The sequence below is a fragment of the Motacilla alba genome, chromosome 4, assembly GCF_015832195.1.
Source record: "Motacilla alba alba isolate MOTALB_02 chromosome 4, Motacilla_alba_V1.0_pri, whole genome shotgun sequence".
Taxonomy (NCBI): domain Eukaryota; kingdom Metazoa; phylum Chordata; class Aves; order Passeriformes; family Motacillidae; genus Motacilla; species Motacilla alba.
Window position 1 is genome coordinate 11,871,001 of NC_052019.1, and position 17,747 is coordinate 11,888,747.

At 37.8% G+C, this 17,747-nt stretch overlaps 1 protein-coding gene across 9 annotated transcripts in view; it reads left to right on the plus strand.

The window, feature by feature from the left end:
- The window catches only part of PPP2R2C (protein phosphatase 2 regulatory subunit Bgamma), a 193,767-nt gene that overhangs the window by 152,549 nt on the left and 23,471 nt on the right, over positions 1-17,747 (plus strand). For all 9 annotated transcript variants that reach the window (XM_038134256.1, XM_038134259.1, XM_038134255.1 and 6 more), the window contains one exon: positions 11,320-11,484. In XM_038134256.1, the coding sequence (XP_037990184.1) occupies positions 11,320-11,484 (165 nt within the window). The remainder of the gene's footprint in view (positions 1-11,319; positions 11,485-17,747) is intronic.

The window sequence follows — 17,747 nt, forward strand, 5'->3', positions numbered from 1 at the left end:
CAGAGTAAGAAAAGTTGTGTGTTTATATGTGAGCTCGTGCAAATCGCAGTCTTTATCACTAGCTGTGTAATTCAAATACTAGATAATAATTACAGCAGTAAGGCTGTGTGAATGGGAACTATAATCTGCACCTTGCAGATTATTTGTTTTCAAGAAGTCCAGAGAAGTCTCAGAATCTTTTAGGAGATCTCTTAAGGATCTACAATTTCAGATTTAGGGAGCTCTGAAAGCCATGACTGAATCTGCAGAAGTGGTCTTTCAATACTTTGCTTGGTTTTGTTTCTTGCCAGAGGACGCTTTGTGATCCCTGTCAGAAACAATTGCTTTTAACTATTCTGATTACTTTAAATTGACTCCTATCTTAGGAATTTGACTGTCAGCCAGTCAGAGAGAATTGGATGCCAGAGCATGACTGATAGCCAAAGGAGCAATATCAGAGCTAGTTAAGCAGTATCTCAGCACTGGATCCCTGAGTGAGATCCTCCTGGCCATGCAGCTGAAATGTGTGTTGCAGTGAAAGCAAACAGTGCATGGCTGGAGTGTGTGATACCAGTGCCATCAGGGCATGGGATAGCATTATGGAAATATTCCCTATCTAGCCATCCTCCAAAAGAAATAAATTGGGAGAGTTGAATCTGGCTGTGAAAAACGAACTACAGCTGAGGCCTTTGCATTCTTGACAATGACTGGTCTCTTCCTTTTTCTGCAGTTGCTTTTAAGGAAGTTAATTTAAGGTGATTTGAGCATAGCTATAGCCTTGGGATAATTACTGCACTGTAGATTTATTGTTTAATAGAAATATTAATTGTTAATCAGAATACATAATTTTCTTACTTATCACTCCTGTTCATACACAACTTGAGGTATATGATTATGTTATTCTTTTAATGGATTTCTTTATCTAGCCTCTGTCTTCTCTAAAGCAGTTGTCCCCAAATAGACACCCATACCTGTGATTTCATTTCTGCAGAGGTAAGGAAAAACATAGCCTGAGACATTAGAATGCTCTTGCTTTTTGAAAATGTATAGTGAATTGTAAAAAGGAAAAAGAAAATTGACTGTAGTTGTAGCAAATGATAGAGAATAGTGTGAAATTCTGAGCCCATAAAAACCATTTCAGAATTCCTTAACAGTGCATTAAAGAACACAACTGAGATTTCACTGAATTCATGTGTTTGTAGAGCAATCTAGGCAATGTGATTCTAGGAGATAAAATTTTACAATAGGAGCAAACATGTCTTTTCACAGATCTCCATAAAGCCAACTGCTTTCCAATGTTATAGGACAATAGCAAAAAAGTTACTATTTTGTATCAGGACTGCTCTTTAAAATATCATTATCTCAACCTTTCTCAAGTTTATTGGTGTGGAAGGGAGAAAGAGCATATAATAGAGCTGAAATGAATGTTAGCATCAACCACCAGATTCCCCTTTTCACCAAAGTAATTTCAGGTGTTATCCAGAATCTGAGATCCTTAGCAGAGAGGGACTTGGGAACTATGTGAAATTACAGATAAAGGGTCACGTCATGGAGCTGATCCTCATCTAAGTAGCACTCATCTTTTAGTGTAATGTGACTGCAGTCAATGAAGTTATTCTTGTGGAAATGGGTAACAGGATTCAGTCCAAGATTTATTGTCTTAACTAATTTTATTTCTTCAGCTGATGAGTTTTAATCAGTGTGTTGCCATTGTAGAAGCTTTTAAATTGCATGATTCTGTTTCCCTCTGGATTAATTTCTCATTGAAGCTTTTTGAAAATGAGCCATTCTCTGTTGTCACAGGTGCAGTCAGTGTATCCAACTTGAAAAATGTGTATTATGAATTTATTGAAAGTTAGACAAAAAACCCCATTTACACAGTTCTAGGTACAATTATATGAAAAGATAATGTATAAATAATTTAATCAGCTCTGCCAGAGGGGAGAATTCTCTTAAATTAGTCTAATTATTCTAATTCCCATGCGACTTTGGACTTGAAATTAACCTTGCAAAGCACAGTCTTTCTCAGAGTATTAACATAAAAAAGAAGAAAATATAACTTGTTTTGCTCATTAGCTAAAAAAAAATCTTGAGCTTGAAGAGTACTCATACAAAGACAGATGTCACAAAAATACCCACATGGTCACCTCAGGTATTGTGTCAAGCTTGAAGTCTGTACCTGTGTGTTCTGTGTGAGCTGTCAGAACCTGAGACCCTGGAAGTTTTTCTCACTGTTAAAAGAGCTGGGACACTCATTAATGTACACATTATTTTGTGTTGTAATACACATTGGTAAGGACTGCACTGAAATTGCGGTGGTTTGCACCTTTGGCATAGAAATGCTCTGTAGATAAAGGCCAAATTAACTTTCACAGTTACAGCACCAGTCTTAAGAGTAAGGTGATTTTGACTGTTGTCAGACTGCCTGCTGATGGGCATTTTTGAAAATACTTTCAAGTGAATTAAGCAACCAGGTAATAAGTCCTGCCACAAGATTTTATTCAGGTATCTTATGTAACGCAGTATAGGCGATTTGAATGTAAATTTTATTAGTGTTTTTAAAGTAGCTATTTTTCAGAATTGTCTGACTATTTTTGAGGATAGTTTTATTTCACTACTTCCATAACAAGAAGGCAGGGAAGAGAAGAGACACTTCTAGCTTGCTAATTTTTTCAAAAATGTATCATTTGTGACTCAATTTGAAAAAATCAGTAAAAATATGGAATTTCTCCAGCCTAGTGTGGTACAAATACTACTGTATTAGGGTTTTCTGAAATGTATATGAAAGAATAAGTTGCATATTGTGAAAGAAAAGTGGCTACCCAAATGCTCTAAAGAGTCTATACCCTCCAGCTGGAATTTCTGTGTCTGCTTTTATTTAAGAGACAGATCTTCCTCAGATGCATGGGATTTTAGTAATTACCAAGAAGAAATTTCTTGATAGGAATTAAGTGTCAGCATATAGGTTATTCACTAAAAAAAAAAAAAAGAAAAAGAAAAAAAAAGAACCAAAGAAAGACATTTCATCTCTCATTTCCAAGTTATGTGGGGAAAAAAATCCCTGGCTATTTTTAAGATGGGGTTTGGAGAATTTTATATGTCATATTTCTCTGTACTACCAGGTACTCTGTTCAGTAAACTGAGTAGATCCCTCCCTTTTCTGTTAAGCATCTAATGTATTTCAGGAAAGGTTTGTGAACGATGAGATTATATTGCTTTTGTTTTTAAATTATCCTTGCCTTATTAATGTTGAATACTCTTTTCTTGGAACCTTTGCTAGTATGTAGTGCATGATGCCACTTAACCATACCACGTAGAACAACACTGCCTAAGAGAAGCTCAGCTTGGGGACTGAATAGTGCTCTTCTATTAATAATTTATTTGTACCCGAGGCTCTTCTGGTATTTGTGTTCCAAGTGTAACATTAAGCGTGCCACAGTAGTTTCAGACAAATCATAATCAATTAATATGCAAATATATGAACTAAATATGACTTTGTAATCAGTCACTGCAGTGACTGACTGCAGGTGTGTATTTATGAAGGCAGGTCTGTTGATTCATCCTCTGTTGATTCATCCACTTATCATTTCTTTCAGCTGTGTATACACAGATAATGATGTCTTTGCTCTTGAAAATTTCAATCTGCGTATGGTTGTTGCTAAAGGAGGCATGTGACTGTTTACAGTTGAAAATGTGGGTGCTCTTTTCAAAAAAACAAGCCAAAAATTCCATTCCTAAATAAATTAAAGTTTTCCATTATCTACTTCTAAAATTATTATTCTCTGAGTAAATCAGTGCGTTGCAATGTGTAGGAACAGGCCTATCTGCCATAAAGTTTGGATGTGACTTGCACCGTTTAAAATGGTCTCTATCCTAGCGGTGCTACTCTATAATTCTCTGCTTTCAACACAGTCAAATGTTGCAGCTGCTCCATAGGCAGTTTCTCTTATATAGTAGAGTTTTTTTTCTGCAACTTGCATACTGCAAAGTCTGATGCTTACTGAAGTTATGGCAGTAAAAGCAATTTCCTAAAATTTTACTAAATACATATAAAAGATGTTGATTCTTTTTTCAAGTAATATTTGTGTAATGGAGATTCAGGGCTTTCTTGCTGCTGTCTCCTTTTATCCTACCAAGATAATAGGACTGAAAAGTAACTCTGATGTTGCAGAAATCAGAATGAAGTCTCCCAAATTCAGAATGAGTCTTTAGACTGGTATGCATTCTGGGAGAAAGTTGCAAAAGACAAATGTAATCATGAGAATAATAATAACCTCTCAAAACCAATTAATCAAGAGGAAAACTGAGTGAATACTGCCACGACTGGACAGCTGCAGGTACGGAGGAGAGAGGCCACTAGATCAGAATCCAGTGTTGCTGGCTCTTAACCTTTGCCAAGCCTTTGCCACTTCCTGCCTCAGTTTAATTTTATTAAAACATTAGCTCTAATACTGACTCTACTTTGCTTTAAACCTAATGAATGGAAAATGTTTCTAATACTACTTTGAATTTCTTGCTACGTATCTCTAGTTCCAAATGAAACTTGGGACAGAAATTCCAGAAGTTTCAGCTTTGGCTCAGAAGTTGGATATTTAGGTTACATTCCTGAACAGCTGTTGTCCCATCATCCTGAGGCTCTCTGGTTTCTATCAGCTGCCAGATAAATCAGGAACATCTTGGTTCCTAAACACATAGAAAGGGTCTGAGCGTTCACCTTTGTGATCCTCATGTGTTGTAAGTGTTATGGTGTTAGAAGGCAGAAATAGAGAGCAAAATGAGGCATGACTGTGGCTGGAGCATTGCATACTGGACTGTGAGGAGACATGGGCCATCCTCTACTGACAGTGGTATGCTGAAGATAAATGTGAGCCATTGCCCAAGAAGCATCTTTCCAGCATGCAGACCTCTTATTACCCTCATTGTATAAAAGTGCACTGCCAATAATACAGGAGGATGTACTGAATATATCATCCTGTCTCTGGATGAGCTGGATCTCAACCTGTTGTTTAGCTAACACGGCCAAATTCTCTTTTGTGGCTAGTTCTAGCTGAAGAGATGGAAAGTTTATTGCTACTGCAGCCTTTTAGCTATGACCATGACTTTCCTTCTTCCACCAACAGGGCTTTGTCATCTATCTTAGCCTGTAATCCTTGATTTAAGAAACCTCAGAAGTCCACAGAACTGTGTTAACATTACTTAATCTCTTCTTTGTATGCTCTTTGTACGCGTTCTTTGTATTGTGAGCAGTACCTTTACTTTGTGTTTGCACAGCACCTGACATAATTGGCTAAGGTTTGACCTTCCACATAGAGCTAACTAGCCCCATAGTGGTTTTTACTCTTTCTGTATCTCATAATCCTGATATGAGGAAAACTACAAAAGCCTTTGTACTATTGTAATGGCACTGTCAGGAAGTCTTTGATAAAGACATTTTGTTTCCAGTCAAATTCAAGTCATTTAAATTGGTATTTCCAGCAAATCACAGTGTTAGACTGTTGCCAAAGTTCCCAACTCCAGTATGATGTCTGAAGAATCACTGTTATAAATCCCATGGATTTAAAAATGGAATTGGGCAGACATTGTACAACTTAGTATAGATCAATACCTTGCATTGACAGGTATTAGGTTCAGCTGGGAGGAGCATACACTTATGCAGTTCACACTTTTGTGGTCCAGAAGAGTCAAATGATACAGAAAATGTAATTGCAACTCTCTGGGCTTCTAATAAAACCCATATAGTACATGCTTTTAATGGAGGACTGGGCAAATGCTGTGCGATGGAAAACATTGGCACTGTGGCTATAAGGAGTACTTGGAATATAAATACTCTCTTTGCCTAAGGTGAAACACTGGAATTTGAAGAAGAGGTCACATCTATTAACCTATTGACAGTTCATTTCAGGACCCCTTGACTCTTGGACAACAGGCCTGAAATACAGAGCTGGAGAAGCTGGACGTTATCCAATGCTGTCCATACTGCCAAGTGATGCCTGTTGTAGAACTGTCATTCAACGGTGAAAACATACAGTATATCTATAAGAAATGGGGAAAAAAAGGAGTGAGTTGATGCTTATTTAAAAGTTAGAGCTTGCTTCTTTTGTTGATAATAAGATTGATGTAGTCACATCATGATGTTGTCAAGCACACTGAGGCCTAACATACCCAGCCTGGAAGAAAGCTGGAGCCATTTGGAATTCATTTTCTCAACTGGCACATGGTGTAGGAATGCTGTAACCATCATGTAGGAAGTGTAAAACTGGTAGAGATTTGTAGGCATCACAGTTCCCTCCTTGTAATGAAAATAGTGTGCACTAAATGACTGGCAGGGGAAACCACTCAGAGAAATGCGTATATTAAAAGTGTAGAGCCTCAGCAGGACCACAGTAATCAATTACTCTAAACTCAAGCCCTGGCAGCTTCCATGAATTGCTATTGATTTCAACTGCTAGTCAGTGAATCTTTCTTGGGCTAGGCTGAAATGTAGGTGTGAGATGCAGACAAAATTAGTAACCTGAACAAACCTCTGTGGAAAACACAGGGAACTGCCAGGTTTGGTAAGATATGTTATGCTGAAGGTTATTTTTTGAAAGTGCTTAAATTTGCAAAAACCTAAATCCCACGCAGGGATAAAAATGAAGTGTCATATCAGCATATATTGAAATAAGAAAGATGAGAGTTTTGTTTTTCTTGTGAAGTTATTATGGAAAATTTTGTCTGGCTTTCTAAAGAAGGCCTCTCCTCCTCCATTGCAGTTGAATAAAGGAGGGGAGGAGGGCAAGTAATTTTTTTCTCGAGCCTTCTTCTGACCATAGAAACTATTTCTTTCTTATAATTAACCCATAAGTAATTTAAAAATTATTCCAAAATAGTGATAGAAGGTTCAATCCTTTATATGTCATAGCTTGTGAACTACAAATTTGTTCTCCAAAAATTTAGTTTCTTGTAGAATTCCTTGATGGTTTCAAGAAGATGATGCAGCTATTTCTTTATGCATACTGTTCACTTCAAAGGGAATTTAATCTGTTTTGAGGAGGCTGCTATGTTTCCATTATCATACAAGGAAACTTATTCTGGGACCTTTTTTGCTCAGCAGGAACTCTGTGTATTTTCCACATTCTCATTATACATGTTTTGGCATGAGCATAAAGCAGGCATGCTCATTTATATTCTAGCTGATCAAGAGGAGAAGTCTGATTAATATGAATTTTGGATCAAGGTGAGGGTCAACTTTGTAACCTGCAATAAAACAAACTTTCTGGAGTGACTTCTCCCAGAGGGGAATATTTCTGTTAGATCAGTGGCCCAGAGGCAATGGAACAAATTTCCTTCCTCCTGTTGTCCTCATTTTGCTATCAGCTGCACAGCAGCAGCACACAATGCTGGATTAGAACTGAACATACCATATAACTGAATTGTGTACTCAGATCACATTCCTCACACTGCATATCATTGCAGGTTGTTAATCATGCCTTTCCTTATGCTCTTTCCTTTTTCCTCTCTTAGTGTTTTTCTTCTCTCCCCCTCCCGTCTCCCTCAGATCTTTCCCTGAAGCCTCCTTGCAGCCAGGCCCTGCCCTGCTCACTCTCCTTTGTTACACTTCTGTTCTTGAATACTTTGGGCAAGGCAACTCAGCCAAAGTTAAGGCTACGTTGCCTTAGAGTGGCTTTGTTGCCTTTCCCAAAATCACCTTTCCGGATCTTGTAGCTCTGCTAACCCAACTGTGAGAACATCATCTCTCTCCATTGTAACTGCCGAGTGTACTTGACCTTTTGTTTCCATTTATTGATTTTATTTCCAATTTTTTTTTTTTAATTTCCATTTATATGACCTTTTATTTCCATTTTGCTGTGGAGATGGAAAAGTCTGCTGGCCTCTTCATAGCTATATCCTTTTCCATGGAGCCAAGCAGTGGAGGACAGGTCTGGTATGTAAGATAGCAAATGGTTAAGGGGGAAGGAGGTGTTCTCTTTTTTTGCAAGCAAGAAGATATTTTCCATTCCTCATTTGAATGTGAATGAATTAAAAGACTGCCAATGCATTCTAGCCCATCACTGGCAAGGTGCAAGTTCAACCTTCCCTTAGTGCAAGTATCTATCAGGGATCAAAATGCCTTGTTCTTGTCAAGCATGTGTGGTAGTCAAAGCAATATGAACATATTTTTCATTTTTTAGGGGAAATTTCTACCCTGTTAAGGCACAGAAACACTGACTTTTTTAGGACAACACAATTCTATCTAAGCACGCTGCCAGTGGTGAACTGAACTCTCTGTTCTTTCTGTCTTAGATGCATTTGGTCCTAGGTGTTTTTTGCATACTCTGAAAATGAAGCAGATCACATGTGGTACAGCAAGAGTCAGATGTGACTGCTATTTCAGAGGTGAGTGCAGTGGGGGAGAAGGACAGTGCCCCACTCGAGAGCCCTCCACAAGATCTGATTGCAGTTGTGTAGGAGACAACTACAGATTTGTGCTATTACCATAGTTTTCTCTTTAGCAGTGGAATTTTCATTTAATCAGTTTCTGCCAGATTCCCTCTGTTTCATGCTTCTCAAGTTCACCAGAGGCCCTGTTTCTGAAGCACACTGTCTGGTCCAGTTATTTTAAAATTTTATTATTTTTTCCTGCCGTGCAATGCTGTGCTTAAAAGGAAGACAAGACACAAAGGGAAAATAGAAAATAGAAATGAGAAATGTCTCATGGGAGATGCTTGCCCTTACCATTTCATGCTAGTTTAAATACAGTTCCCACACATCACATGTCAAGCTGTACTTGATTGTTTTCAAATAGATGGCAAAAATCATGAGAGGAGGAAAATGTTCTTTTGTGTAACATATTCTTCTTTTGATATATTGGGTTCTGTAGCTGTCAAAACAAAGGCTGTTTTTCCATCTATTATTATAAATGCATTTGGGGTAAATCTCATCTGCAACTCTCTAGTCCCTTGGTTGTTTACTTCAATATATTGTTTCTGCTTTAATTTTTCTAAATCTAGTGAAATGATGAATTTTCATTTTTCCTATGGTCCTCAGCAGGCAAATGAGGTTCTTTCACATCTGGAAATGCAGTATGTTTCAAGTATTTTCTGCTTTTCTGGCAGGAGGATGAAATATTTTATTTCATTATTTGGCATAGGTTTATTCATTTTGCACAATGAAAGAAAATTCATCAATAGTGTCTTCAGCATCCAGAAAAATGATACTTACCATGACTGTTTCATATACTCCATTTATATTTTATATCTTTCTCATCACTCAGCAATTGTTCATCTCTCTGCTGAAAGGTAAAATTCTTCCATTGAGTAACCATCATTTCTCTGAACTGCACAAAGCAATTCAATCCCTGAAAGCAACTGCTTTTAGTTAAAAGTGTTTCTTGAGACAAATTCACCAAATACACATAACTGAATAAAGGTTATTTTTTTGGTTGATTTTCAGGATTATTTAGTGATGCTTTATAAAAGAGGTAAATCAGTGTTTCTACATCTTAACATTCATTACACTTTTATTAATCATGATGGATTCTTGGATATGGATGCAAATGTGATAGTACAAGTAAGTAGGAATGCAGTTAAAATGCAACATTAATTCATTCCCAGTTGGTATTAAATGTCACAAGATATTAATAGTTTTGCTGATATTTTCCTTTCTAAACCACATTGGGAAAAAAAAAAAAACCAAAACAACAAAACCACAACAGTGTGATACATGCACAGTCATCAAGATAATTATCTCTGAATCTTTTGCACTATTTCACTGTAATGTTCCAGACCTATATTTTTGGGAAAGATCAAAGTATGGTGTGTTAAGGGGATGATGGACTGTATCCCATTCCCACAGAAATCAATCAAAGGTCTTTGATTGGTCTTCCATTTGGGAAGTGGTCACAGTGGGAACAGAAAGAGGCTTAGTACCATGATATATGATTTCTCTCACCATCAATAAAACAGATTTTCTCATTTATCTTATCCTCTGAGATGTTTAAATTTTGAACGTCAGCTGATTCAAATTTTATGTTCAGGGAATGCAGGCACTGAGATGATTTGTGTTTAGGGCACTGCACTGGGACTCAGTAGATCTGGGTTTGTTCTGTCATGCATTTCCCAAGTGATCTTATGCAAATCCTTTACTGCTTCTCGCACAAACTCATCATTAAAATAGGGCAATGTTACTCTTCTTGTTCGAAGGATTTGTTAACATTTGGATGGCTTATCTGCAGCAGATTGCTGAGGGCCATGTGAAAATGCACAGTTTTATTTAAATGTACTGCTTTACATATATATATATCCATCTTTCATTTTATGCTTGTGTATCTATTGCTTTCTTCCAGCCCCCTCATGAGACTGTTACTTTCCTTCTTTTCTCTGTAAGCAATCTCTCACAGGCTGGCCTTCTCCTCCAAACATGGGCTCAGTGTGGGTCCTGGGCTTTAAGGCAGGTAATGTGTTCGAGTGGATATGTAAGTGTTGGAGAGGCACCATGTGAGTTACATCTCATGTGGGTAATCTTTGATCCAGCTGACAAGGTTGTGATTGGGAAACTAGATAGCTGATACATTTTTGTTCCAGATGATGTTCACTTAAATGATTCAGGTGTATGATTCTCAGTCACAGAAATTCATCCTGATTTCAGTAGTGGATGTCATTTACATAAAAAACACAAGAATGCCATTTCAGATACTACTTTGTAAATATTCAAATAGCAAACCTAATACTGTATGTATTTTTAAAGGAAATTGTATTAGTATATATTCATCCAGAATTATTTACAGAAATACTTTTTTTTTTTTTTTTTGGCTTTGCAAAAAAAAGCACTGTGTTTGGGGTTTTTTTTTGGTTTTTTATTTTTTGGGGTTTTTTTTGAGTTGTTTACCTTAATCAACATGTATTTTTTAGCTTAAGTTGCATAATCATAAAAGCCAATGAGCCTGGCTGGAGTGAGCAGGTCTGAGCTGTGCATTGTTCCCGCTCAGTCAGCATTATCTGGGATAGAGCAGTGGTTTCAATAGCAAGTACAGGAGATATAACTACCTGTTCTCTATTAGCTTCAATGAAGAATTGAAGTGAGAATTCTGTGTCCCTGCAACACTGTTTCTTTGATGTCTTTGCACAGCGTGGATAAATGGTGACTTGCTAATGGTATCTGCAGTAAAACTGTGCAGACTCTGAGTTTTACATTACTCTTTGGGTTTGGTATTAAGTGGGCCAGGTATGGAAATTAAAAACTGTACTACTACCAAAAAATTGAGTATATCTTTAAAAGCATTACATGTGTGTACATTCGCATGCTTCCTTCAAGTAAGAGTCTTGGTTTACCTGCATTTTTCTTGATGAAACTTCCATTCAGACATTGTAGATATAAAGCCAGCCAATATGGAGGACCTGACAGAAGTGATTACAGCCTCTGAGTTCCATCCCCACCACTGCAATCTCTTTGTCTACAGCAGCAGCAAAGGATCCCTGAGACTCTGCGACATGAGGGCGTCGGCCCTCTGTGACAAACATTCCAAGCGTAAGTCCTTGCTCCATTGGGCCCCAGATGTCATTAAAGTCTTACTATTCACAGAGAGCAGGTAGATGGGTGCATACCCCACTGTATCAGTTTCTCACTTGCAGGCAAAAGAAAAAGAAAACAGCAAAAAGAAGAATTTTTTTTCACCTGTGCAAGTATTAGCTATGAACTTGGTAACAGTCGTGTCTGTGACTGGTTGCCCTTACAGTTCCTATTGCAAGGATCAGTGAAGAACCCAGAACTCTAGCAAAGTAAAGAGGATTCAAAACAAATCAAAGAGGATGAGGGAGTATTCAAGTAGTTGAGCATACTGGTTTGTATACACAGGTACTGTTCCCAATGCTAGAGCAATTAAATTTTGATTGTCAGACTGCCTTCAAATTTTGAATCAGTTTTCTGAATTAGGAAATCTCAGTATCCTTCCTAAAAGTGTAGTCTCATATTCCCTAGATGTATTTTTTTTTCAACATTATGTCTGAACGAACTCAGAGGAAATGCAATAGGTAATTGGGGGGGGGGGAAGGAGGGGAAGAAAAAAGAAAAAAAATTGAAAAATTGTACTGGTCTAGAAGTTGTCATCTGTCCTACATGATTTTATGTAGCCTGTGAAATTTTTAGATGAACCACCAAATGATGATAGTTCATATCTGAAATGTACATAAGAAAAAGGAAGTAAAATTTAAAAATATGTGACTATCTTTGTTCTCAAAGTAAATGTTGAAGAAAAATGCATGTTTATATTGTCTTACTCTTTGTGGTGTAGAGAAGACAGACTGTGGTTCTTCCCACCAGTAATCTGGCAAGCCTGGGCACTTGGCCTTGTGCAAACCACCTGTTTGTTCCTAATCCCCTGAGGCTGACAATGCCCAGACAAAGGAATAGTGTGGGTGGTTGCTGAGAAGCTGAGAACCTCATGAATGAACTGTAGTGCCTCTGCTTTAGTCACCTTCAGGATGTGGGCTCTTCCAGGACACCTCCATCTCACAGAACTGGGTCATCAGTGTCTTTTCCCATGCTGAAACATTGGAAGGAAATTCAAGAAATTCTTTTAGTACCAGAGCACAAAAGAGGTTTTATGCCATTCAGTGCCTACTTGAACCTGTTTGAGATAGGCAGATCTTATTAGTAGGGGCAAGATGGGGAGGAAAAAGTATGCAAAGATTTAAATGAGACATAAGTGGTGCACAGATTTCATACATATGCTGTTTTTAAAACTGAAGTGAATTTAGTTAAAAGCCTATGACTAGGCCTTTTGAGTGCAAGGAGAAATGCACATGCTCAGAACCTCTTAGGATGGGTATTCAATTATAAAAAATAACCTTCAAGGACAATTTCCCAAGCAGAGAAGTGTTTTACCTTTGTTAGCTGGATCTCCTTGTACTTGTAGGGGCAATTCAATACCATGAAGTGAAATGTAAGCATGACGCAGTCTGACACAATGCTGTGAGTTATCCTGTCCCACTTAATTGTTTTGTTCTGTAATACGTCCATTTCTTCCTGCTAATAAGGCCTCCATGCCCCTGTAACTCAATGCCAAATGCCAATCAGAACTTATTAAAGCCACAATACAGCAACACTGGATGAAAGAAGGCATTTTATGCCAGAAGGGAGCGCAAGGTCTAATGGTCATTGATTAAACCCCATTTTCCAGATCTATGAGTTAGAAAATAGCCATTTAATGTAGCATTGCTGCACTGAAGTCAAGTCAAGCTCATTGAGAATCTGAGTGTGTACAGTACAAAATTGATACAGCAATGGTAGAACTTCCAAAGTGTTAAAAGGAGTAGGCCCATGTACTGCTGATTGGAGTGGTTTCAGTATAGCTCTCAGAGACAAGCAAAGTGAATTACACACAGCCCATAACACCTAAAATGATATATCAAAAAACAGCCTGCAAAATCAAGTTATTTGCATGATTGTCTTTCTGGTACCTTGACTGTGCATCTGATTGCTCTTTACAGTTGCTAAATTTACAACTGGTACATATGCATGATCAGTACCCTGCTCTCCTAGCTTGCCTTGTCTTTCAGTCTTTCCCCATAACTGACTTCACTTTTCAAGCAAAACACCACAACTGGAGTCTCACAGCCTCACACTGTGCCATACATCCCTGCTTCCTCAGCACAGTCTAGTATCACTGTGTGCTGCATTTCAGGTGCTATTCCAAGATTGTAATGGATGTACATATTCTTAGGGATAAAAGATACGGTGTGACGCTTAACAAAAACACCTGGATAATGAGCATATGTTGTTAACTTTTTCATTAACTCTTTCCCCCCTTATTTATTCAAATCTCTGTAGCTCTCACCAAGTCCATTGCAGCTCTTGGGGGGAAAGCCCTTCCATTTGTACAAGTTTAGAGAGTACCATGAATAATTACTGTGCCATACTGTAAAAATAAATTACATATTAATGTCTGTAGTGTAAGTCAGCCATCACAGGATGTTAATAAATTATAATGTCTTGAAGATTTCTGGTTTTTTGAGCTTAGTGGCAGAACCTCTCTTTTTGGGATTAGTGACAGCAGCACTACAAGGTTTCCCTTATAAATCCTCATGGCTTTGACATAGACAAGATGAGACTACTTCCATATGTACTCCTCTTTGATGCCTATGCTGAGACTTAATAGCAAGCTGCCAATTTGTGTGACGAGTTGTAATGGGGATATCTGTCCCTTAGAAAAATTATCTCAGACCACCAAATCTATTTACAAGGCAGTGAAAAAATATCAGGTCAGTTGCTGAATTTTAAATGGTCACAGAGATTCTGATAGGGTGTGATAAAATGCATTGTGTCTCTAATGGACTACCTGAAACTGCTTCTTATAACAGCTCTGTAACAGATTGTGCAGTGCTGAGTGAGGATCACAAAAAAATCTTTTTTATGTAGTTACTGCATTTTTATGCAGTATTTTTATGTAGTTACTGCAAATGTGTATCAGGGAAAGACCACTCTGTAACCACAGAGCAGGTACATACATAATAGTGTTCCACATTATTGTCAGACTTTGCAAGTAGTGGGAGAGGATGCCATCAAAAATGCTCTGGAGAGGAGGTTCCAAAGAGATGAATGTCCCTGCTTGTTTAGAATATTAGAGGAGTGGGACTGAGGAAGGTGTTCTTGCAGTCCACAGAGTTGTATAAAAAGATTAAAGTTATGAAAGTCAGACTCAAGCAGCAACAAATAGGCAATTAATTTAACTAATATGGAACCTTTCACCTAAATGGTGTACTTGCCAAAGCACCCAAAGATTGCCTTTGAGATGTTGTCAGGCAACACTGATGGCATGGCAGTGCAGTGTAGAAAAAAGGCAGTATATGGAAATCTGTGTCAGCAGCAAAAGTATCATTGTTAGAGCAGTCAGCTGGGAACATTGAAGAAATAAAAGAATTAACCCCCACCTCAAATTCCATAAATTTTTATGCAAGGGGGGGTTTAAGTATCAAGGAAGACAAGCATAGGGATACTGTTGCAGTAAGATCATCCTGACTAAAAATATACTTATAGCAGTTGCTAATTTGGTTTTTAATTTTTTATCGCTAATGTTATGTTCAGAGATCCTCATAAATGTTCATGGAGTTAATATCATTCTTCCAAACAGCTGGTAGGCTAGATGGGTACATATGGCTGTTTCAACAAATCGTGCAATAAAGCAGTCAGCTAAAGAAAACTGAGCATGTGAAGTCAGAAAAAAAAATCTTTTTCAGTAGTTCATAAGAATTATTAAAATATTATTAAATAGTAAACTGTGTAGTTATGCAATATGGAAATTTAAGCCACTCAAGAGTATAACTTGATATAGTATTGATATTTCATGTAATAGCCTTAACTTCTTAAAGTCATTGCATACTTCAGAAGCTGTAGTAATTTATTTAAATTCTGTATGTTGCTTTAAGGGTTTTTTAGTATTCATTTCTTAATACGTATTTGTAGACTAAAACCCTATTTCTAATTATCTATTACCCATGTGCAAAGTTTACAGCAAAATACTTCAAGGAAAGAGGAGCAGCAGTTTCATGTTTATTGCTCTGCGTGCTACGGTGATCTCAAAATCACAAATTTTGGGGTTATATAGCATTAGCCTCTGTCACCACGAGCTGGTGCTTTCTGTCGTCCAGACAGACTTCTCAAGCTTGTGTCCCCTGGCTCTGTAGCAGGAACCCTCCTCCCTCTGACCATGGAAAGTTTGTAGGTGCCAGGCAATGCCAACCCATCTTCCCTGGCCTCTCCCTGAGTGGAGCAAAGCCTCTCAGCTGCTGCATCCCAGCCCCATGGGCTGGACAATCAGGATCTTAAAAGTGTAAAATGGTTTCCAGAGCAGTGCAGAGTGAATTCCAGGTTTGGTTTGCGACTCAGAGATGCCACCCAAAGATGAAGGGGGTGGTTTGTTTTGAAATCCAGGCCTGAAAGAAGTGCCAGCCTTTCCCCAAGGATAAATGCCACTGTCCTGTCAGTCAGCATGTAACTCAGTTGGGTTATCTGCTGGGCTTTTTTGAGATTACCTTTGATTTTAAAGAATTCAGAATCATGAAGGAGCCGAGGCACAAATCAAGGATAATTTATTTAAACATGCTGAATTTTTAAAATTAAATTAGTTATATTTACCAGTTGTTTAAAGCAGGTTGGAATTTCAGAGACAAGACACCTTTCAGACCTCTGACTGAATATGGATTATCTTTCATTTGCAACAGAGAACAACCAGATGCACAAAAAAGCCCGTGACAGACTATCCCTGCTGGATTTGCTAATTAATATTGACCTTTCCAAATGAATGATGCTTATTGTCTGGCTGAAAGAGACAACTTGTTTTTCTTCTATGTGAGCTTTACATCTAAAATACGCTTTTTATTTCGGCATCTGGTCTCATGTCAGGTCTCATGTCATCTGAGAGAGAGACAGTCATTACTCTCCCTTTGTGCATAGAGAGGCCCCTGTCAAAATGATGTCCACTTCAGGCAAAATCTGCAAGTTTTCATGTGACAGGAGTGAAACTTATCTGAGCTTCTGAAATGATTTGACCCCGTGCTTGATGAAGGCTTGTTCTCCTTATCCTAATTCTGGATTTGTTTTTAAGCATGCACTACCAAGGCATATATGCATTGCTGATTTTATATCCCCAATGAAAAAATGTGCCCATATCTTGATAATATTGTAATTATGACTGTCACTAAAGGTCTGTTACTACAATTTCATGCATGCTAAACTAGATCCTGAAATGGATCCTTCCATGCACAAGAATCCCACTGAAATTTGGTAACAGATTGCCTTTAGCATGGGCTCCAAAGCTTCCATTCTGCTCAGTTTGGATGAATGTATAAAGACATTTAAATAAAGACATTTAAAACACGGCTAATGAAAATTCAAAAATGTTTCTACAGAAATGCAATTATGTCTATATATTGTTTCCTCCAGTTGTGCAAGAGATGTTAAAATTAAATCTGAGGAAGAAAAAACCTGATTTATATACTTCTAGCTATCAAATACTAGGAGGAAAAAGAAAAGCCTGAAGCAATGGTAAATGATTTATGATTGAAGAGGTGTTTCATTAACCCCATCTCCCCCAGCCACACAGAGATAAAGCAAATAATTGCTGTAAGATTGATTTAATTATTCAGTCTATTAAAATTCCTGTCTTGTTTGCTTAATTTTTTTAATAGCAGCAAATACTGCTTTTTAATGTCTCATGAAACCAGCTTTCAAGATCTTATTTCACTGGGGGAAAAAAGCCCCACTTATCACTAATCTTATATATCAAGATCAGAAAGACTTACACATCAGTTTGGCTGTAGAGCAGTAGTAGTTTTATGTCCCATTAACTCCTTGGGATTGCTCACAACACGTGGCATTAAGCATGCACGTAAGTCTTTGTGAGACCCAGCTTTAAAGAGGCTTGATCTTCTAGATTGGCTTTGTGTTTCTTCAATTCCTTTTCACTCTTTAGCACCATTTCTCTTTATTAACAAACTCACTGGCAAAGTTATATTAATCTAAGCAACTCTGTAGTGAAGCTCCCACCCACTGATCTTTAGCTATTGATCTGGCTTTGCCTTTCAGCACTAATGCACCCTCCCTTGTGGTTTGTGACAAGCTGCAGCAACTCAGTGCAGATGGTAAAACAGATTCTTAAATATTGATTTGAGGCTCCACTTTTAAAAGCCATGCTCTCTAGAGGTATTGATGAGAAGCCTGGTTTTAATACTGGGTCACTGGATAAAGGAATGCTGTATGGGAGGTGAAATTTCAGACTCGTGGTGTGGAGGTAG